Source organism: Numida meleagris, chromosome 1, assembly GCF_002078875.1.
Source record: "Numida meleagris isolate 19003 breed g44 Domestic line chromosome 1, NumMel1.0, whole genome shotgun sequence".
NCBI lineage: Eukaryota > Metazoa > Chordata > Aves > Galliformes > Numididae > Numida > Numida meleagris.
This window is the reverse complement of record NC_034409.1, coordinates 27,832,695-27,857,429: the sequence shown is the minus strand read 5'-3', so window position 1 is coordinate 27,857,429 and position 24,735 is coordinate 27,832,695. Positions and strand designations below refer to the sequence as shown.

Sequence of the window (24,735 nt, the reverse complement as noted above, 5' to 3'; positions counted from 1 at the left end):
GTTGGTCTTACAGTTTCCAATTAGAAATTAAAATTGGTGAGTGTTAAAACACATATAGACACAAAAAGATAACTGAATAGATTAACCTGTACATCAACAAAATCCAGGTCAGGCTTAATAACCTTCAAATTGAAGCTGAGACATTGAATACTAAACTAGTCAACCATGAGAGATGCCTTCATGAAGCTAAACCAATTTAGCTCTTTTTTAGAGGGAAATTCATTATAATATGCTGACATCTATGTGATTTTTCCTTGTACAAAAGTGTTTTAGCTTTTCTAGCAAACTTGTCACAGATAATTAATGGCAGATCTCTAGCAGCAATATTTGTAAGTGAAAATACTACAATAATCTATCAAGAAGGCCTAAGCTAAGTATTTTTTCTAGCACAGACTTTCATGAAAAGATGAGGAAAAGAAGAATGAAAGGAGGGAAGGTAATTGCTTCTTAAATGTGAATATCCCTCTAAAATGGAAATGACAGACGACTTTGAATATTCAGAGTTAAGAGAACTATTTTCTGAAAGTGCTACTGAGTGAAATTTCCCACAGAAAACAGTAATCACAAAGCACAAAGTATTAAAAGGTCTTGGTTATCCATTTTCTAAATTCCACACGTTATAGCTGAGTTTTCTTTATTCTGTGTAGATTATATATTTATTTTCTGGAATACACACACATATATATGAGAGAGAGGGAGAATATACTAAGAAAAAAGGAAAATGGAGCACTAAGAAGCACTAAAGTTGTGCTGGCAGGAAACTGGTTCAGTAAACTGAGGTTTACACAGTTCAGTCAAACCCACGTTATGAAATTTGTCAGGAATAACACAGAAAGATGCAGCTTAGTCTCTATACCAGCATCTTGTATAATACCAAATAATACTCAACAAGTGTAATACCTGATTAAAACTTAATGTTGCTTCCAACAGTAATAACTTAAAACCAGCTTGAGTAGCCACTGTGAAAGGGAGGAATTAAAGCAGGAAAAGGAAAATCCTGTAATACAACTTGGGGAGGCTAGCTCCACATATACAACTCTAGGACTTCTGGTTTCATACATCAATGAATGTGCTCACTCGATCCTTTCATCTGATAATCTTTGTGGAGATTTCATGGAATTATTTTCCTTACCCTATCAAAAAAAAATCCCTACTCTGGAACCATACTTTGAGGAAAAAAAGTATGCAGAATGAGTTTAATTTTAAGGCTTCAAGGTTGCATTTAACAATGAACATATGTAAAAATATCAGTTAATTTTCACTGAATCTTAATTGAAATAATATATTGTAATTAACTGTAGCTATAAAAATATGCATGTTTGCCATGGTTTTATGATTTTCAGTTATCGGTATTCCACATCATAACATCATGTAGTGAATGTACCTGGTTCTCAGAAGAGAAGGACTACTACATTCCCCAGGGGACTTTGCTCCTCTGTTACCATTTCTGGTCAGAGGGAAAGATAAAAACTTGCAGATTACAAGACCTTGTGCTCTTTCCGCCCATCTCTTGTCCTGGCAGCATCTTGCTCCCCAGCCATCTTATCGTTGGTATTAGAGTAAGGCCTACCTTGATTTTTGGACATTCTCTCTCACTGTATTGGATTTATTAGCTTAAGTTGTAATTATATTGTATTATAGTGTGTTGTTTTGCATTCTGATATCTTATTTAGAAAATTAGTTTGTTTCTCCTCAGATTGTTGCCACTGTTTTTGCTCTCAGGCCCTTCTCCCTACCTTTTTTCCCTTTTCCCTTTCCCGGGGCATGGGTCCCCCACCCCATTCGTCATGGAACCGGGCCCAACGCCCGTAAACAGTTGACAATGTTCAAGCCAACGTTATCTTCACTGGTTTTTGATGTTTTGCCTAATTTTCAAAGCAAAGCATTTTCAGAAATCTTGTCAAATAAGCTAGCAGTTTCATACAGGGGTCTGCATCAGATCTGTCCAACATCTACCACTGCAGCACTGTATGCAAACTAATTAAGGCAATACTAGCCCTTTAAATATTTTTATGGTTTGTTGTATTTTTTCATATAGAAGGTGTTATTGTATCATTCATAGACCAAATTTAAAATCAAAATATTGTCCTCAGATGCTCTCCTAAATATAATTCTATAATGTTAAATGAGTACTTGTTTCCTTTTCAAAACAATGAGAACAACATCTGTTTAAAGAAGCAATACTGCAATTTAATACAAATAATTCAAAGTATACAGTTAAAACTATATGTCTTGACTTGAACACCTAAAGTATCTCCTGTTAGTATAAACATAAATAAACAAAGAGTATTCTCTTCTGGCAGACTTAACAAAGATTGCCTATCAAAATGGTTATTTGCTATTTAGAATCCAACTCATCAGACGATTCATATACAACATTTCTGCTTAAATATCTTTCAAGCTAGCTTTGATTTTGATTGTTAGGACAATTCTAATATTCTTTATCAGAAATATGGTTTTCATGTCCTATAAGCCAACAATTAAATACAAAAAAATAAGAATGGTATTGAAACAGGTGATACGATTCATCTCATTCTAGTCTTTGCAGTTATGCTGGATCTAGACTATTTCTGATAGATAATTGTCTACCCTCTTCCTTAAAAATCTCTAACTATTTCACTTATGAGAGAGCTAAACATTCTACCAAAAACAATCACCTTGAAAAAACAATGAGATTGTGACAAGGTCTAAGAAGGTAGGTAAAAGTGCCACTACAAAGGGAGCAACTAAGTAGCTGCTAGAAATTATACACGGAGTTATGGTTTAGATTCTGTAGTTTGTAGTGAGGAGAGCTTATTATTTTGTTACAAAAAGCTACAATAAGCGCAATTATATATCTAATTAGGCATGCAACTATGCTTTTAGAGCATATACCAGGTGATACCTAACAGCAAGAGAATAGTTGCAAATACTTAAAGAATGGCCTAGAGAGAACTAGATGAGCCACAGGCACCAGCTCTACTTAAATATGCAATGCCATTTTCAACGTAATTAGTTATCTAATTGTAACCCTAAACTTAGTCAATACATTTGCACATGTAATTAATTATGGTTTGTTTAAAAGCATTTCATTTATTCTTCATCTCCTATAAATCACATTAACAAAGGATAGATTTGATTTTCAAAAACAACAGAGAAAATGGAGAGCATGAACAAAGATATACAAAGTAAAAGAAAGCACTGTAGTGTAGCACACCATTTGTGCTATCTAGCACTTCAAAAAAGCCTCCTTTTCCCATTCTTTTTCATTTTCCTTCTCCTTCTCCTTTCCCTTCTCCCTTCCCTTATCTCCTTTATTTTCTTCTGAAACAGTAATCTATTTTAATTATTTCAATCTTCTGTACACCTAATTTCTATCAGTTACACATGTAAAAGACTCTAAGCTTTCTATATGAACAAAGCATCAATTATATTGGTCAGATTCACATTACAAACTTAGTTCAAGCAGATAGCTGTGAGTATATAAAGTCTTTTTAATGGGTATTTATCATTCGTGTTAAACTAACATCTAGAATCTCTATCATCAGACTACTCTCATTACTCTGACAGCTTTCGTATCAGCATGTCCCAAAAGGATTGCACTTAAAGTGTAAGTTGCACTTGATGCAAATCAGCATACAAAGAAACGAGAACACTGCACAGATCAATACAAAATACATCATCTGTGAAGCTGCAAATACTAAAAGATTCTCATAAATGGCTGAGCAAATGGACTTAGAGAGGCTTACTGTTTTCATTGCTTGTTTTGCTTTGGTTTGTTCTAATGGAAGTATGAAAGAAAATGGAAATTATTTACTTGAACAATTAAACTGGTCAGAAGAGTTTCTTCATTAGTCTGAAAAGAGGCAGAGTTCAAGTCCAGTATACTTCAAGACAATGAGGAAAATAGTAAAGGATGGAAAACAAAGAAGAACTGAGTCTTGAGAATGATGATTTGCAATTTGTATATGACAAGATCATTTACAGGTAGAGTAAAAGAAAGAGAGTTGATAAGTCTATGAGCTAAGAGAATCCCAGAGCCCCACTTCCGTCAACGAAACCAAAAAGTGTATTTGCTTTTGCAATGACCAGAGAAGTCAGAGTGACAGTAATCAAGTCTAAAGATCTTCAGCCTTTACTTAGACTTTTACTACTGAAGACACACAGTTCCTTCACTCCACACACCCCTCCCATTTTTATATCCATGAAACATTCTTCATGATGAGAGCTTAGAAGTCATAACTACAGCCTGATATGGAGTCTGAGAAAATCATGCAGTGGATTTTGGCATGTGGACTTAAGTAAGATGAAGCACAACAGGGACAGTGTGATACAGAAAGACTGAGAAAGAAAACTGTGAGACCCGCCTGGATGTAGGGCAAATGAGAGCACCAGAATACACTGAATGCGAGTTGCTGGTGACATATACACAAGACGAGGTTTGGAAAGCACAGTAAGATTTTACTTCGGACAACTGGAAGCAGATCTGGAGTGCAAATACCTTTGCCCTGCACTTACACAAATGTCCTCACCTAACAAAAAAAACACATGACAAAGATTAAAATTAATGAGGGCAACAGCACAAGCTATACACAGAACTAGGGATACACATTCACATGTACAAGACATAAACTCAGAGTGTAAGGAAGAAAATAAATTGTAACTGGTTGATCAGTGAAGATAAGGAAAGAATAATGGTCCTAAAATTTGGCTAGGAAGACATTGGTGAGAAAAGTTTCAAGTGAATGTATGGGGGCAAATCAAACTGGAAAGTGTCTATAATAATAGAAGAGTAGGCCAGGAACTTGACACACTGATCATAAAAACAAGAAAAAATTGCATGCAGTTATTTTATATTATAGATAAAAATAAGATGAAATGAGACAAATGCTGAACCAACAATTGCTACTGAAATTTCTTGAACTCAGGAAAGAATGAGTCTTTAAGTAGTGAGAGGAAGACCAGATAAACGGGTGTTAAAAATCAAAATATTAAATAAAAGATGAAGAAACAATCATCATATAACAGAGGACAGAGAAATAAAGTTGACAAAAAAAACTGTTGCATCTGTCACAGAGAAAAGGGGAGAGAAACATGTAGGAGAGCAATAAGAGGTAATAAGAGGGAAATGGAGAGAAACAGAAATCACCTTTATCTCATGTAAATACTACTTTTTTAAAAACCAATGGACTAGGGAGGAGGATCATATGCATGTACAGAATTTATGGCAATATCCATATTTTATTTAATGAAATCTCTAATGACAGGGAAAAAAATAACCTGAAATGCAGTTGGCTTCTATAGTTTTTCAAGGTCTCTTTCAAACGTGATGTAGAGACCAGGGGTAGAGTAGATCTGCTAGGAGTTACAAATTTAGCCAAAAGGATGTTAGAGAGCATGATGTGATCACATGCTCAATTCGGCCTTTTGTTCGAAGCACTAAGTGCCCTCTCCCATTAAAACTTTCAGTTATTAGAATGATTATTGTCCACAAGGAATTTGCTCCGGGCTCTTCCTCCAACAGTATCTAGGATAAAAGAGGAAAAGGGGCAGGCCAGAGGACAGAACTGGCATGCAAAATCTCTAAGGAGCAGAGGGAATGTAAAAGATAACCAACATCAGAATATGTTCAAATAACTTAAATCTTTTTATTTTCCCTCTTGTCTGGAGTAGTATATCTTATACGTAGATCACTTCAATAGTAATGCTTCTTATTTATTCCATGGAAAATACTACAGATTCAAGGAGCAAAATAACACTATTTGATAGAGAAAATTCTCAGCTACAAAACACACTTTTTCCAGCATAGTCAACAACATTAGCTATACAAGTTCACCAGCATGCCACACTTAAAAAATCTGCACAGCTGTCCAGAATGTGGCTTGTTATTTATGTTGCTGTTGCCACTGCTGAAATACTTGACCCACTGCCTCACTGTGCTCACATCCACACTTTGGCTTTCACAAACATTCAGCAAGCACTAATAAATGTCAATGGGTGCCATTTTTTCTGCATGGAGAAATTCAATGACACACCTTTGCTTCATATGCACTTCCATGCCAGACGCCATTCTGTCAGACTGCCCCTCTGCTGCCATCTGTTGCACAGCAACAAAATGTAACAGAATATTGGTAGGAGGGTTCAGCCTCTACTGACATACCATCAACATCCATCTCTCGTGTTGAGGGCCAGCATAATAAAATAGAAGACATTACTTTCAGAGCAGCCCTTGCACATGCATCTAAATACACAGAACCTCACATAAATAGCTGTGCTTCCTTTTCTTTCCAGGTAGGAAGATAAGCTAAAATTAATTGACTTGGAATGGGTACCACTGAGTAATTCTGACCACAGTTTTGTTCACACGCATATATATATATATATATATATAGACACATACATATAATTAAACACATAAAATCATATCTAATAATATATCTAATATTATATACATTTTATGCATACACATTGAATATTTCTGTGTATATAAGTAAAATTTTATGCAGCGAAACTTCTATATCATTTGAGGACAGAATGAATAATGGCCATGTAAGTTATTGGTTTGCTTCCTGAGATTATGTCTAGAACCTGTACAAAGGGCTATCCCCGTATTACCAACCATAGTCACTAAAAAGTGACTAAAATGACTTAAAACCCATATTTTGATAGGCTGTAATTGTGGAAAGAAATTACAATATACTTGAGGATTCTTTTAGTACAGGGGTTTACAGCTGATGCAACTGCATATTTACAAAATTCAGTTTACTCTGTGGCACAGAGAATTTTAAGTTCCAGGCTTCTGAAGTAGACCATTAGCCTATTAAAATTAAAAGGTTCAGTGTATTGCCAACTCATATCTCTGGAATACTTCTTGTATCCCAGATCATCCATTAGTCTTCATCCATCCTTGCCTTGTATTAGTGCAAGACCCACAGGTATATCGTACGCTTTGCTTTCCTACTTACTTCCCTTAGAAATGAAAACCATGTATACAGGTAAAACAGACGCCAGAAAGGAGGCACAATGTGAGTTGCAAAGACAATGTGTGCATTACAGTATGCTATGTAGATTAGTCACCATTTCATTTCCAACTCTGCTCTCTATACATTTCCAGAGATCTGATTATTTTATCGGAGTCATGAGCGATCTCCTAGACATGAATTTTTAGGCCCAGTCATCTTGTAAATATGGTCATTAGCAACACATCCACATTCTGCTTTTTCACCTAGAAATGACTTAGGATGGAACTAAAACCTCCACATTAAACCGCTATGTAAAGGACATTCACACAGACTAATAAACAAAAGTCTAATGAAAATTAACCATCTTTTCAAAAGTTTGTTCAACCCATTATTACAATCTCACAGTGGCAGGAATACCACAACTTCCTAGTGTAAATACATAATATATAACAATCCTTCAGTTATTAAATTATTGCTGGTATTTAATGCATAGCTCCTAACAGTTTAATCTGATCACTTCTTCTAATCTCTTATGTCTTCCACCCTCTAAAGCTATGGTGAGCAGTTAGTTACATTAATCATGTAGCAAACATTTACATATTGAAAGTTAAGACTACTTTGATTGATCTTTTATTTTCTAAGTTAAACAAACTCCGTTTCTTCAGTCTTTCCTCATCTATACAGATTGTATGCTATGCACCTTTTATGTGCACCCCAAAATCAATCTGCCAGCCTTGTTAAGGTTTCTCCAGTTCTGTACTAAACAATTAACTATTGTGTCCTAAAATGATGTTTATGTTAAGTAATTAAGTATGATTTCTGTAAAGCCATCACATTTGTGCTTGCAGTTCATAATATGTTGCACAAAATCCTTCCTCTGCCATCTTTTTTCTTTCAAAAGAAACTGTAGCCTTGCAATTTTTATGACAAATGGGATGACAAGAAGGATATATCTCAGTGAAGTAAAAAGCATATTAGAAACAACCTTATCAGCTCTGGCAGACTACCTATATCAATGTATCATTAAAGGGAAGACATGGTCTACTCTAAATTTTTGTTTATTTTTCTGTTTAAGAGAAGCTGAATTCTTTGGCTGGATTTATTTATTTATTTAACGGAGATTCCTTGAGGAAAAGATTTGCCTTATTCCATTCTGTGGACTGGGATAAAATACATATTCTCAATTTTTGTATTGTTACATACTAGCATACTTTGTTTTGAATATCAACAAGTTGTGATTATTTGAATTTAGCATCTCCAATTCCCAAAGGACTATTGCTAACATACATACATTGAAAGGAAAAAAGCTCTACCTTATGCAGTTGTCAGTACCATACATTCATCAGCTTATTGACAAGAAGTCTCCTTGTCTGGGGATCAAATCTGCTCACTGTTCCCAGTACAAAACCTTGCATCTAGATCTTCTATTTAGACAAACAATGCAGATTGTTAGTTCCCTATTGACCTTACATCTGGGAAGACCAATTTACATTGATTATACAGAAATGTATAGAATTTATCACAATCATACAAAATAATACTGATTATACAGTTCTTAATAGGATATAGGCAGTCAAGAGCTGTGCGGAACAAAAAACTTCTCCACTGTGTTTAGTGAAATATGTTCTTATATTTAATTATCGTAGCCTAAGTCATATTAGACCTTAATAACTACTTTCGTTCACTCTTAGGAGCCTGTAGATGCTGCTGAAGCAGCAATCTCAGATATTACTGAGAGCCTTTTAGACATACATTTTATCTCCCAGTACAATGAAGTATGAAACTCAGAACAAAACATAGCTCTAAATGAGATGAAATAAACATCAATTAACTACTTAACATACACTTCCCCCAGGCTAGAAACTCTGGAAATCCCCAGCTTAATTTATTTTTGTGCACTTCCACTGTTCCACTGTAGTAAAACAGACAAGACACGTCAAAAGAAAAAAAAAAAAAGACTTAATTTGAATATCACATCAGGAAAGAGTCACTGATGTACTTGCAGATTTGCTACAGGGCTTTTCAAGATCACTGCTCAACATTTGGCTTCACTAATGGCAGGTCCTGCCTGACCAACCTTGTCACTTTTTAGGATGGCATAACTGCTTCAGTGCATAACTAAAGAGGCCATCTTAAGAAGAGCCACTGATGTCATTTGTCTGGACTTCAGTAATGTTTTTGACACAGTCCTCCATAAGATCCTTCTCTCCAGTCCCCCATAACATCCTTCTCTCCAGATGGGAAAGATATGGATTTGATGGCAGGATCATTCAATGGACAAGGAACTGGTTGCAAGACCGTACCCAGAGTGTGGTGATCAATGGCTCAATGTCCAGATGGAGATCACTGACAAGTGGTGTCCCTCAGGGGTCAGTACCGAGACTGATACTCTTCAATATCTTCATCAGTGAGACCAAATGCATCCCTCAGAAGTTTGTGGATGACACCAAGCTGGGGGTGTGGTTGACATGAGCCAGCAATGTGCCCTCACAGCCCAGAAAGCAAACCATATCCTGGGTTGCATCAAAAGAAGTGTGGCCAGCAGGTGGAGAGAGGTGATCCTGCCCCTCTACTCTGTGCTGGTGAGACCTCACCTGGAGTACTGCATACAGATGTGGAGTCCTCAGTACAGGAGAGATGTGGATCTGTTAGAATGTGTCCAGAGAAGAGCCACAAAAACAATCCAAGGGACTGAACACCTTCCCTAGAAGGATAGGCTAAGAGACCTGGAACTGTTCAGCCTGGAGGAGAGAGGGCTCTGGAGAGACCTCACAGCAGCCTTTCACTATCTAAAGGGGGCCTATTAGAAGGAAGGGGACAGACTCTTCAGCAGGGTCTGCAGTGACAGGACAAGGGGAAATGGTTTCAAAGTAAAAGGGGAGAGATTTAGATTGGATATAAGGAAGAAGTTTATTTTATACCAATAAAGGTGGTTAGGCACTGGAGCAGGTTGTCCAGAGATGTAGTGGATGCCCCGTACCTGGAGACATCCAAAGTCTGGCTGGATGGGGTTCTGAGAAGTCTGATCTAGTGTCCCTGTTCAGTGGAGAGGAGCTGGACTAGATGACCTTTCTGGATCCCTTCCAACTTAGAAGATTCTAAGATTCTATGATTCTACATTTTTTTTTTTAAAAGCAATGGCCAGAGAACACAGACCAGCTATGAATTATTTACAGCTATATTAACCACATACTATTTTGTATGTTATATAATCATGTATTCAGTAATATATCGAAATCTTGAAATTTCTGCTTCATTATATGTATACATATATATGTTGTCAAATTTTGTTGTTAAGAATCAGGAGAAAATTATATTTGCCATTCCTTTTTCTACTGGCTTTGCCCAGATGTGGCTGTAGAGATGTTCCATACTGTGACAAATCTCCAGAGAATCTTCCACAGAACAGCAGGAAAACAAGACCCGTAGCTATTACTTTGATTGAGATGTGTTAAAATGTGACAAGTTTTTCAGCTTCTTATGCTGATGTTGCTGAACTTTTCCATTTTCACATAGAAATACAAGTGTTGTTCCTAGTAGCAGAGAAGAAACTGCATTTGCAGCAGGACTGAAACAATAACACAGTTTTTTAACTTAAATTCTTTTTTGGTCTCAGAATAGCCTTTTAAAGGTATAAACATGTGCATGCCATCACTTCTAAACTAACTGGGCCATAACTTTTAAATGCCGAAGATTTTTTCAAACCTGCACTGAGATTATCAAATAACCTATGAAAGCTTGGCCAACAACACCTCTCATCCAGATATCTATTCAGCAATTGCCATTCGGAAATTCCAGTGCTTACCATAACACAGAGATCTGGCCTAAAATTCCCTTGACACAATGTAAAGATTTACACTGATACAAGCGAGTTCAGATGAGGTTTTGTTAATTTTTGTATTATCAAGTGCTGAAAGTGAGCACTAGAGAATTGTTACAGTCCTTGGCCTCACTTGATCTCCTGTGTATAAATAGACTCTTTTGCAGGACATCATTTTCAAAGAAGATACTGATGTCAGTGAGATTGAAGAACTTGAGAGTTGAGTTTGGTATGTCATTTTCCAACAGACAAATAAAGGGAAGAGTTACTTATTTCAGTTTATTGTTATTTTTTCGTTCTGTTCTCTGCAGACCAATCTTACTCTTCTTGATTCTTAAGAAATTTGGCAGTTTTTTTCTTATTCATGCATACATCATATATACATATATATATTTGAGTAGATATACACATATACATTTATTCTATATCCAATTTGAAAATCCTTGTACACTATATAAAATATTTAGAAGGCCTTATATATTTAGCAAAAATAGGGCCTTGTCACTTTCTGTCCTTACTGTATGCTATTATAACCAGTGCTCTACAAAAACCTCTTCATCTTCTATTGTTGACTGTTCTTCAAATTTCACCTACTGAGGATATTTGGGAAAAGATGAATAATTAAAATACAACAGTTTTCACTCATTGCTGTTGAAGGTGTACTCCTTACATTCCAAAGACGTATACATACTTAAGCTAACTTCACGTACATGTACAAAAATTCCAGGAACAACTTCTATAGAAAAAAATGAGTGAATGTTTGAAACTCCAAAATGTTGCTGAACGTTTGCCAAAACTTCAGCATGGTATTTTAATCGATTCACATGGGTTATCTAATTTGTTGTGAAGAGTGACTTGTGTGTCTATACATAAGAGGCTGCTGCTATTTTAGCTACTCAGCTGAGACGTCCTCATGACAAGGGCAGCTATAACACAATGTTCAAGAGACTGCACCTTTCTGAAACTGTAGCTTGTAAGACTAGGCATAATAACTAGGACATTTAAAATGCCACTAAAAAGGTTTAAGAAAATGAATCACACCTATAAAGCCTGTAAAATCTATTGTTTTCCCTCAGAAATTAAATGTTGTACATGAAGTCCTTCATTTCATCATTCAGATCTCAATCGTTTATTACAGAAGTCCTCGGATTCAATAAGTTTAACTACAAATTATATGATTTTCTTCCAGCACTGAATATACAACATGGAAAGCATGCATAGGAGGAAACACTGATTTCAAGCCCTAAAGTAGCCACTACTAAGAGAAGAAACAAAAACTTTCCTTACTGTAAATGGTTCTATTCATGCAGAGTCTTTTAGCCTTCATATCAAATACTGAGTCTCACATTTCCTATGAAATGATCTTTGATTTTTTTCAGCATAGTTATAACACAAATTCACATTAACCACAGAAAAATGAAAGGGAGAGCTTCTGTCCTGTATTTTAACATTTATTTTCTATTTAAAACCCTACAGCATTTCACTTTTTGCACTGAAGTCTGTTTTTGACTTATTAGTCATTCACTGACATACTCCAAGACCACTGATGCAATATTTTTACCTTGTACATCCAAATGCTTTTGTCCTCATGGGCTCGAATCAAGTCTGAAGACATTGATACGTCTATGATGTTGGTTTTCTTGTGAATGCATTTTACCTCTCACTTTGTAGGTTTTGGATTATAAATTTATACTCAGGAATATGTAGAAATTAGTAGATAATGCTAATAGGTAACTTTTATATAAATAGCCCAGGAGCAAGATCCAGAAATATAAATGCACAAAGCTTCACAACCAGTTAAATGGGAGCAAAATCCGCACCTGAACAGCTTGCTGCAAAAAGCACCATCAACAGAAACCAGCAGAGAGGCCAAGTTGGTCCTGGAGAACCTGCAGTCACTGCCCTGAAAGTGTTCAGGGCAACAACCACGGCACTGTAGAAAAAGCCCAGAAGAGGCTCGTCCCATTCTCTTCATCTTTAAGTGGCCTCTGGGGTAGATCTCTTTTTTCTTTCCTTGCCTTCCTCTCTTTCAAAAATTTAAGTTAAAAAAAGAAAGCTATCAATAAGAGATTATGCATGTAACCAGCTATAGACATCACAGTTAAGCCTACCTCCTCAGCCCTTGTACAATGGGCACAAAAATCCAGAATTTAGGAAGTCTTCGACAATATACACACACACATATATAAATGCTATTTTTACCAAGTTCAGATAATTTCAAGCATGAACGATCGAAAAAAGATTAAGAATGCTACTAATTGTAACAGTGAAACAATTTAAATCTAACTTGCCAAGACCAAAGGAAAATAATTATGAAAAATTTAAAAGCAACAATAAATCTATATTTGAGAGGGGTGTTAAATGAATAAATTAATAATAAAGAATATTTGAGCTGACAGAGGGAAACAGTTCAAAAGTTCTCAGGTATTTGATATTACATCAATAAATGACCTAAATTCTCAGACTCCATTTAACAGAGATCCCAAAAGAACGTATCTGAAGCTAATCTGTCTGAACCTGTTCAAACATCATCAATATCTCCCACCAGAAAAAGACAAGATATGTCTGGTAATCTGTTAAGAAATAAAAGCTTTCTTTAAAGAGATACAGAAGTTCAGCCAACGAAACAACAGCATAACAGGTTTATCAACTTTCTCAAATACTTGCCCTTCAAAATGTCTAAGGTTTTTTTAGACAAACAGTTTAAGGAAACACAGAAACATAAACACTGCAGCCAAAGACTAGACAATGCTATCAACTTAACTGTCTAAATAACAATATAAAAACATGCAGTAGAATTTTGTCTTCATTTGGAAGAAGATGCAGCAGTTCTCTAATTGCTTTGATAGGCATTACAAAACTTAGTCCTCTTCTATGTGAGACACTGTGTGAGATCTCTCTTAATGTGAACCATCAAACTCCTCAGTAACCTCGGTCTCTTTGAAAAAAAGAAACAGCAAAATACAACTTACAAGAATGAAAAATAACCAATTACATTAAAAATTAGTATGCCATTTTGCATTGTTTTCATAAATAGGGCTCCAAAAGTTAATTGTGCTGAAATCAACATTAGCATAATGCCTAAGGATACTTTCTTCTACCTGGCTATAGAGTGTCAGCAGCATAGATGCTGAACTTAAACTGTAGAATAACCCACTAGGAAATATGCAATAGCTATGGCAAAATTTCCAACAACTATACTTGAGGTGTTTTTAAAAATTAATATTATGCTGCTATGCTTGGCTTAATTAGCTTTCTTCTTCATTTACAAAGCATATCTGTCTGGTTTATGAACTTAGTCTCTATTCCCCACTCTTACAAACCTGTTTAATTAAAGTTTTAAGTACTGCATTAGCTTTGGAAACAGTACAATGACTTTTATTACTAGAAATCTCAATCCTTCTTTTAAACATCATACCTACATACGCCACATTGGAAATCAGACAAGACATGCTCCATAATATTCCTGAAAAGACACACAACACTGCTGCTTTTAATTATACACATTATCCGTTTCCATCAAGTTGCATGTAGGTGATGTTGGCCTTTTTGCACAGAAAGTTGCACTAGTAGTGGAACTGTGATTAATTTAGCCAGTCACCATGTCAGTCCCCCAAAATCCATTAAAGGTCACCCTTCCTTTTTAGGTACATAACTATTTCTAATCTGCTCGCTTACTTCCTCATCCATTATTCTACTCTATCTCCTTTAGAGATCCATCACTTATTAGACTCCCATCTCTACTAGCATGGTACTACGCTTTGGTTTTCAATTATACCAAATGCTATCACAATCTTCAGCATATATCACTTGCTCTCCTTCATGCTATAATAAATGTTTGAATAGTAATTTTTTTTTTTGCTATATTTATAAAATTGAAACCTATTCATTAGAAATACTGGTTGGAATAAACCTGAGCTTAAAAGAAATACATGGCATACAGTTTATCATAATATTTTTTTGGTTGAATATTAAAAAGTTTGTGGCATAATGATCAGTGAGCAGAAACTATTTGTGGAATCACCGTCAACTAACTACAGTGAAGTAGAAAATATTTTTGTCTCTCCTAAGCACAGATGCTGGAGACTCTGCTTAAAAACTTGTTACACGTTATATCCAAAATACTCTACAGTTCGATCGCATAATTTACTTCACAGAAGTAGAATGTCGACAATAGTGAGTTCTATAATAATGAAAAAAGATAATTGTCATTTTCCCCCTATTCTCATTTGAATCTATAACTGGTATGGTGATCAAATCCAAAACCTTATTAGTTCTGCTACTGTGAACTATTCAGGCCATCATTTCAAGATCAGTTTGCAGCACAAAACTAGGGATGTAATCTTTTTAAATGAACAATTTACAATTAATATTTCTGCCAACATATATTAGCAAGCTTTACAGAATGGCAAACAATTTCAAAATTTTCAAATTAAAACATGAGCAATTATTGCATACAGTTGACTGCTATAAAATACAAACTGGCACTACCGAACTTTGTCAGGCTGTGAATCTAATAAGGAAAAGAAGCAAACAAATAGGAAACTCTACACTGCTATTCTAAATTTCAAAGAAAGCAAGAAAGAGAGTTCAAGCATCATCAGGTCATCCTGTATATAATTCTGCGACCATTAATTCACACAACGGAAAAACATGAAGTATTTAAAATCAACTATAAAGCTTTGAAACGGTGACTTTTTTTAGTCCATACATGTGTTCTTATTCCAGGGAAGACCATAAAAATGAGATAAATACAGCGCAAAATAGGTTTTAAACAGATCATAGAATGGCTTGGGTTGGGAGAGGCCTCAGAGATCATCTATCTTCAACCCCCCTGCCATGGGCAGGGCTGCCAACCACTAAATCAGGTCACCACCGATCAGATTGCAGAGGGCCCCATCCAGCCTGGCCTTGGACACCTCCAGGAATGGGGCATCCACAGCTCCTCTGGGCAGCCTGTTCAGAACCTCATCACTCCCTCTGTGAAAAACTTCCCCCGACACCTAATCTAAATCTCCCCGCCTTTAGTTTAAAACTATTATACCTTGATTTTAACTTAGACTAAATTTGCATCACTTTGCATCTGTTGTAGCTTCCATGGAAATAAATAGGAGGCATTACTTTCAGAGAGACGTACATTTTTACATGAGATACAGAGTACTTCTGCACTGTGCAAAATGAAATAAACACTAAGATTTATTTAAGTTATTCTGAATAGACTTCCTTGTTTCAGCATGTTTTCCTGTACTTTGCAAACACAACATTATCCTCAATCTTAACACTGCTCAAGCTAATAAAAAAAATGTCCTTTCAGTTTACAGGAGGAAAGTGCACAGAATTACCAGGTTTTAAACAATGTCTGTCTGTCAGTACATCTAGGAAAATCTGCTGCCAACAAATATATGAACTTACTGTTCATTTTCTGGTATGATAAACCCAGCAAATTCAGTTAACAGATGTCTCGTATACTTCTTATAGGACCATAATCCAACACCACTATCTTTCATCCTGACTTCCTCTACAGAATGGGTTTAATATTATTTTCTTCCTGCTACTTCCACTGTTGTTCTGGGTTTTTAATGAGATATATACAGATAAGCATCAGATTTCAACTCTTATCCAGAATGAACTTAAACACCTGAAAGTTGAAAAGATGAAGTCCCATACTGCTCAGCACTAAAACTATTTTTACTAAATACGCTAAGTATGGACTTCAGTGTCAAATTTCAGGCCACCGGTGACATTTGTATCCATAGCTTAGAAAGAAAAGATAGTAAATATTTGTTAGAATTAAAATACATGAAAGTATTTTATTAACTTTTCAATGTTTTTAAATATTAGTGCATTTTAATCACTTGCTGCTCACTTTTAAAAAATCTTCATAAAGACAACCTATTGAGTTTCCTACTGAGACAATTACACTCATATGCATGTCTTTTCTAAACATCTGATATCTTAACAAATTGTTTCTTTAAAGAAAAAAGCCTACAAAATACATGTTTTCTTAACTGAGATTAATCCACTGTATTTCTTCCAGTTTCTAACAAAGAAAACATTCCTCCAAGTGTTACATAATCCACTTGAAAATTAGGATTGGATATCATAGAATTGTAGGTCTCTAGACCAACCTCCCACTCAAACCAGGGTTAGCTACAAGGTCAAATCACGCTGTTCATGGTTTTTCTCTGCTGGGTCTTGAAAACCTCTAATGATGGAGACTCATTTACAACTTCCCCACCACACAACCATTATCATGGAGAAAAAGCTTCTACTATTTGATCTGAAACTCTTATTTCAAGTTATGTCCCCTGCCTTCTCCTGCACCACACTGAAGAGCCTAGTTCCATCTTTTTATCACCCTTCCCATCAGTACTGGGGCACTGCTGTTAGGTTACTTCAATGCCTCCTCACCTCCATGCTGAACAAGTCCTGATACCTCTGCTTCTGCTTACAGGAGAAGTGCTCAAGTCCCTGGCCATCTTAGGGTCTTCCTGCTGAACTCACTCCAGGTTATTAGTGTATTTTCTGCTCAAAACAGGGCACAAAAGTCTATATATACATAATTCTGTGATACAATGTTTTTTTCCTAGTCATATTTGTGTGCTAGGCAGAATCGTATTCAAAATGTTTGCATGTAAAATCTAGAAAATATTTTTGTAGAAAATGAAGATCCATTCTTACTTTTTGCTTGTTTGTTCAGCAAATGGAAGGCTGTCAAGAGAAGTAAACTGGTGACCATAACTATGCTGAATATTTACACAGCAGAGAACTTTACAACCGACCAGTGAAGGAATGAAATAGCTGAGGCTACAATGCTCTCGTGATGACATGAGCATGGTCCAGATAGACCAAGGTAATTTAGACACACTTTTCCCAGCTCCTCTCCATATTTCTGTTCTTCATACATGTAGTTACCAAAGATAAAGACACAAGGTTCTTGGTTTTCTGTTTTCTCTTATTTCTGCAAAATATTTTAGCATAAGATAGAACAGCACTTCACACAGCTACAGCTAATGCTGGCAATAACTGTCTGAAGATACATTTCCTGCATATGCTGGAGTATACTTCACAATAACCATGGGCTGCATAACTACAGTGATTCACTGAAAGCCAAGACGAGCGTTACTCCAAGTAGTCTACTGAGCATTTAAAAACTTCCCCACTGTTTATTACTATAGCATTAAAATTGTCTCTGAACACTACTGAGACTCGTTATGCTCAGTGCTCACAGCTATGCCATCTCAAAAGAGATGCTTCTTTTTGCATTTTAGAGTGCTGCATCTTTAATTATCCTACCTCTTCCCGTCTCCAAAAAAAAAAAAAAAAAAAAAAAAAAAAAAAAACACCCAAACCTTTCTCCTCCTTGTAGATGCACTTGACAGTTATGTCTTGCTTCAGATGCACAGTAACAGAGAGTAGCTGAGTACTTACTTTATGACAATTACACATTCAGGTTTTCAGCACCTTTGGTTTTGTCTGAACAGTAACTCTGTGGAAAGTAGTGCTACTGATGGTGTCTTTTATTGTCTCTTAGAGTAGCCCAAACCAAATGTCCTCACTACAGAGATAATAGGATATGTTGTTTCTTTTTTTTCCTTATAAGCCAATGCTGCAAATTCTGTACAAACTTGGAACATCTTAGTATACTGCCTTTTTCTTTTAATATGAGAGGTACAGAGGTCACAAAGGGTCTACACAGAAACTCCCTTCCCTTCAGTGAGTCTTAACAAATGCAATAATCTGAAATATGAGAGAAATGGTATTGATACACACAACCATTTAAAAATCTCACTGCTGCTGACTGTACTTTAAAGAAGAAATAATACTTAAAACGTTACGTATGTTATGTAGGTCACTTCAAAAGTAATGCCTCCTATTTATTTCCATGGAAACTACAACAGATACCAAGAGCACAATAACACTACTTCATAGAACAAATTCTGAACTACAAAGGACAATTTTCCAACATATTAACCACTTATTAGCTATGTTTTTTCACCAGTGATGAACAAGAGCCTGCATGCTGTGCTTGTAAAAATCTGCATGGCCAACCAGAATGTGGCTTGTCTTTCCTGTTGCTGTCACTGCTGCTGAAATGCACCACCCACCACCTCACTATGCTCACAACCACTCTCTGGTCTACAGAAACATCCACCAAGAGTCAGTGAATGTCAAAGGGGACAATTTTTTCCATGTGGAAAAATTCAGTGACACACCTTTGCTTCATACGCACTTCCACATCAGACACCTTTCTGTCAGTCTGCCCCTCTGCTGCCATCTGTCGCATGACAACAAAATGGAATGGGATATTGGTGGGGAAGGTTCAGCCTCTGCTTCCACACCATCAACATCCATCTCTGCTATTGTAGGCCAACATAATAAAACACGGGGCATTACCTTCAGAACAAGTCTCAAATATTAAGAATATAATGTTATAAGTTATAGTTATAATTTATATATAATATAAAATACATATATACTAAATTATAAGTATTTAATACCTAACTGCCTGGAGCAATGAGTAAATATTGTTATATTGTTATATATTAACAATGTGTTAACAGTTTTCAAAGATGCAAAGAAAAAGGCTAAATGATAGTCTAGAAGATTAAATATTTTCTTTTTTCCTTTTTTTTTTTTTTTTTTGCATTTTTGAAAATGCAGATACGTGCTCTGAGAACAAAAGGTGGTATATTAATATGTTTCTTCCTGAAATTCACCTGTCTGTTCTTAACCTTTCTTTCTCTTCATGGTCCTCTATTAAATATTAGGCAACCAAAATCCAATGCAAAGTAAAAGCATCTCTCCATACTGTGGCTCTAAATATGGTCGAATTTTAGAAATTCCACTTTCCCAAACTTCATGACTGTGGCAAAAGATTTACAGAATCTTAGAAACTCGTTATGGATATAAGAAATCTTCTCCCAGCTTTTCAATTCCTTGTATAATTATTACTACATCCTTTAGGTTCATAAATCACAATAAATCGCAAATACTAGGAGATATCTGTCCTTCTTGAACTGGAGAGCCCAGAACTGGACACAGTAGTCAGAATGTGGCCTCACCAAGGCAGAGCAGAGGGGGAGGATCACCTCCCTTGACCTGCTGGCCATGCTCTTTTTAATGCACCCCAGGATATCATTGGCCTTCTTGGACACAAGGGCACACTGCTGGCTCTTAGCCAACCTGTTGTCCACCAGAACATCTAGGTCCTTCTCCGCAGAGCTCATCTGCAGCAGGTCATCTCCTGACAAACAACACTGACAATGTTTTAGTTTTCCTGAAGGACATTCTGCTTCCAAGGACAGACAGTTTTTAGGTATAATCTAACTATCAGGTGGGACAGTCTCTGCATGAAAACATCATTTTTATTGGACAATGATTCTTGCGTCTCAGTGAGAACAAGAACAGTCACAACTGTCTGATGAAATTTCAGTATGATCAGTAAAAAAAAAAATTAGCAAGCAAAAAACCTGCACAGAGTCATGAACAGTTCATTTGAAGCTGAAAGGTTTCTCCAATAAGTGAGCGTAATAATCAGGTTTTGGTCATAAGCTAATGTAGCATAGGATCTTCCAGTATAGCCTGGAAGAAATATAATATCCTGCATCAACTTGACAACAGGAATACATAAATTTATACTGTGATCACTGCATTTAAAAGCTGTTGATAGCCTTTATTTCTAAGAATTCTTTGCTTCTTTTTCAAATCCATTTACATTTTTGTCCTTCTTAATATCTGTGGCAAATGTTTCTGCAACTTAATGATGCACTTCATAGCAAAATTTTTTTAAAAAGTTACTGGTGCTTACTCGGGACCTACAGCCCAGTGATATGATGATCCATCTCTGCACTGTACTTAGAACACTGACTCCAAAATAGCCTAACAATATCCCTGGGCAAAATTTTTTTAGAATTATGCTTTCTGGGGGCTCACAGGGTCATTGCTAAACCAGCTACAGTATTAAGGAAAAAATATATATATAACAGGAAAGAAACAGAATCCAAACTCTTGCAGACCTGGACCCAGATGGAAGGAAAATTAGTTCAGCAAGCTGCTGAATTGACTTAATTTTAAATTTTATTAGTTCAGTCCCAATTTTAATACCGTAAACCTTCATTTACTTGTGTTACTGAGAACATACCATAACTCAGCCATCCATGATAGATTACTATAGATTTTTGAATTTCCACTGGTGCATTTAAGATAAATGAGTTTTAATATGTTTAATTTCAAAATATTCGAAGGGTTTTATAATACCAACATTTATTTTTAACAAGTTACATTATATTGACTTTTAAAATATAGTCTCCCTGGAAAGAGTTATAATTTAAATACTCTTCAGGAATCATTGTAATGATTTCATACTTAAAGTTAATTCTCCTGTGAATACATCTAAGACAAAACAAAACCTGATTTATGGGATCCACACTGGAATATTAACTGTATACAAGCTGACCTATACCTTCACCTCTCAAACACTAAATGGTGACTTTTTCTTTCAGTTCCTTTCAGAAGGAAGTTACACTAGCTTATCCAAATTAAATTATAAATTGCAGGTTTGTAAAAGTGTACTTCGATAGTCCAAGGATTAATATGACACCACTCAGCGCATTTCAGCTGGACTGCCAACTAGTCTGGAAATAAGATCAGAGAACTGAAATGCCAGGATTGTTATTCAACAAGTACATACCATTTTTCAATCCATCATACTACTTCAGTTTTTGAAATATGCTATCTTGCACATAATTTCAGAAAAACACAAAGTGAAAGGTCAAAATGGGCCCATCACAATGTGTCAACTACATTTACTTTCAAAAACTTGAACTTTATTTCTAAAAGCATTAAATAAAAAGAAGTACATTTTGAAAACAATAAAGAACTGAAAATCAAGATTTTCCTACAGTAGACTTTTAATGTCTGAACAAAAATCAAAACAGAAGGAACCCTCTCTACAATATTAATGGCTCTGCCTATGTGGTCTCTCACTACTTTCAGTTATTAATGAATAGTAAATACTAACTTATTTTAATTAATAGAGTGAGAAAACACAGCTTTCTTGTGATAAATTATCCTTAATCATGCACCAAACAAATCAAATAAAGAATTCATTCAGCAATGAAGGCACTACCACAGACTCACAAACCATATTGTCTATCACCCATCTAGTGAAGCACTAAATGAAAATTCCTTCCAAATCATTATTTGCATAGATTTCTTCACAATGAAAGTGTACTCACCACTGAAAGTGTGCATTAATTAATTCTGTCAGTTGACTTCAATCAAAATATGCGGAAATAAAGACAAACTTCAAACATTTAACTGACCTTCCAGTGAAAGTGTACAACACAACACAAGTCCATACATAACTATCATCTCTCTGCAAAACTGCTATATCCACACATAACACCATAAGTGCTTGAACCCCACTATACCTATAGGATGATTTCCACTATTCTGCATCCTGAAAATGAAAAAACAACTCCGCAGTGAGACTGGATGTTTTCTTGACAAGAAGAAATTCTGATCAATCAGTGAGGCAGCAAAAGGCCTAAAGACACGGGATTTTTTGTGTACAGGTATGCATATCCCACTTAGATATTAGAAATGCAGCGGCTTAAACGCTCCTTTAAGTTCAGTACACATCAGTTTCTCATCACTTTTTACCCCTACAAAGTGAGAAGAATAGAGAAGAGGCTCATTTTAATACCTTCAGGTCCATTTTTTTGTAGACATTCCATGTAACTTTCAGTTTCTGATCTGGAATAATTCAAGACATGAGGTCTGGGAAGGGGTGGATCCTGCCCCACCCCTTCTGGTCACTCAGGTGTATTGCATGCACCTCAGTTCCCCTGGGTTGGCCTTGCCTTCCCACCAATCACTGTTTCAGGCCGTGTCTTAGCATTTCCGCTACACTTAGTGTGACTCATCTGTTTTAATCAAAAATATACTAGTCACACACTTGCTTGTGGTATCATTAGAAAAATAATATCTATTTTAGAAGAATCTTGACAGGTTTTTTTAATTACCTAAGCTTTTGCTTTACCCTGGAGCTATGAAATTTGGCAAGAATTACTTATATTTCTCCCCCCACACACATAAGTGGACAACAGTATAACAAGTTATAATAGCCCAATAATATATTCCTTATGTAAAAACAAGCCTGTACAGACGTAGCAAAAGACTCTGGGACAATTTCCATGTGTTCAAATAGAAATATATATACATATTTAAATTACTGGTATAAAATTCTAACAATAAATTAACCCGTTTTTCTGAATACAAATGAGAATCATCTCTCAGTTTTCTGTAACCAAAAGTGACACCCTAACCTACAGGCTTGTAAGTATTCTGCACACACTCTCACAGCTATTATGCTCCAACACCTTTTTCGTCTTGGCCAAGAGCACTCGTGTAAGTTAACAAATAGTTCAGAGCTGTAAGGCTCTTGTATGTACAGCATAATTAATTTACTACGGTTGGAATCTATGTTATTAAACATATTTCATATTATCACAAACTTCATTCAGTTTCAAAAATTCAGGCAAATATATTAATAATATAGAACACTGAAAAGTAACACTAGTAGTTGCTTTATGTTGCTATCTTTTTCTAAAGTCACTATAGAATGGAATGAGGAATACTGAATTATGAGTAGCAGTCTTATCACTTACATGGACAGAAGTAGTATCAACAATATTAATGAATTAGAACCTTCTTAAGGATATAGGTTACACAAGACATGACTAGCACTCATTATTCCTATGTTTTTATTCCTTTAATGTGATAGCTAATCGTAGCTGTAGATCTTCATAGTTTTTGGACATCAGATTCTTTTCTTAGCATTTGCTATTTCAGTTTTTTTCTTCAAAAGAAATGTTAGAATTTTCTTCTCAAACTGAGACAATTTGGAATTTTTCAATAAAATAGAAACCATATGGACTGCAAAAAGAAATAATAATAATAAAAAAGACACAGACATATCTCACAGTGCTCAACAGCCCACCTCTGCTGCTGTTAACTAGGGCTCACTGAAGCCAGACTCAGATCCTTGACTTGAATTCCAGCTTCCAAGTTCTTCTTAAGTATTCACTACACCAGAGCAAGTATCATTATCCAAACAAAGTGAGTCCCAGTCTGCCACACTGCCCAAGAGTTCCCAAAATCATTCATATCTTAATGTGGGAAACTAGGGATTTACCCTCCAAACTCTATGCCAATTCTAGTCTGTACTTGGGAAAAATAAACCCTTTCAAACAAATGTTTTCATCAAAATGACACCGTTTCCACAAAAACATTTGATTTACATCTACTAGTAATTTATGTCCATCCAGCTCCAGCAAGATGGTCTATCTATTAGAATAAACTAGTCTTGATGTACATTAAAGTCTACTTTTTTTGCTTTTTTTTCCACCATATTCCCTGCAGATTTCCACAGACTGCAGTGAAGGCAGTCATCTATGAGGGTCCTTTGTCTCAAAAATAAAGGAAGAAAAAAAGAATCCCCCCAAAACAAACAGACAAAAAGATTAAAAGAACTCAGAAAATGCGCCAACCATAGTATGAAACAGCAGCTCTAATTCACTCACTGAGAAATCATAGATTTATAATCTTATTTAAAAAATGCTGTACAATTACCTGTCCTGCTATGTGACAGAGATATTCTAAGAAACGAGCACTATTTGCACCCAAGAACATTTTACAAGAGTGAGTAATATTGTGTATCACTTCTCCTCTCATTAAAAAGGAGACAGGCACAACACTGACATCCCTTTTAAAAGCAGACAGAAAGAAAATACTAGAAAGTTCTTGTTGTCTAGGATACTGATTTAAAATCCACTGAAAAGCTGCACTATTCCTATAAAGACTCAGACGCTATGGCTTAAAATACTTACTTGATAATGTCTCCTTCAAGAGCAATCACTCGTTTAATGATCTTCTGTTCAGGGTTTCTAGGAGACCTAAGACAGGGGA

General features: G+C 35.7%; 1 protein-coding gene across 7 annotated transcripts in view; it reads right to left on the bottom strand.

Moving 5' to 3' along the window:
• The window catches only part of IMMP2L (inner mitochondrial membrane peptidase subunit 2), a 459,355-nt gene that overhangs the window by 130,649 nt on the left and 303,971 nt on the right, over positions 1-24,735 (bottom strand). For 5 of the 7 annotated variants that reach the window (XM_021384927.1, XM_021384926.1, XM_021384930.1 and 2 more), the window contains exon 4: positions 24,657-24,722. The exons of 1 other annotated variant lie outside the window; for it this stretch is intronic. In XM_021384927.1, the coding sequence (XP_021240602.1) occupies positions 24,657-24,722 (66 nt within the window). Of the gene's footprint in view, positions 1-11,866; positions 13,700-24,656; positions 24,723-24,735 lie in introns of those variants that run through there. One more of the 7 variants, XM_021384931.1, reaches the window with a different exon arrangement.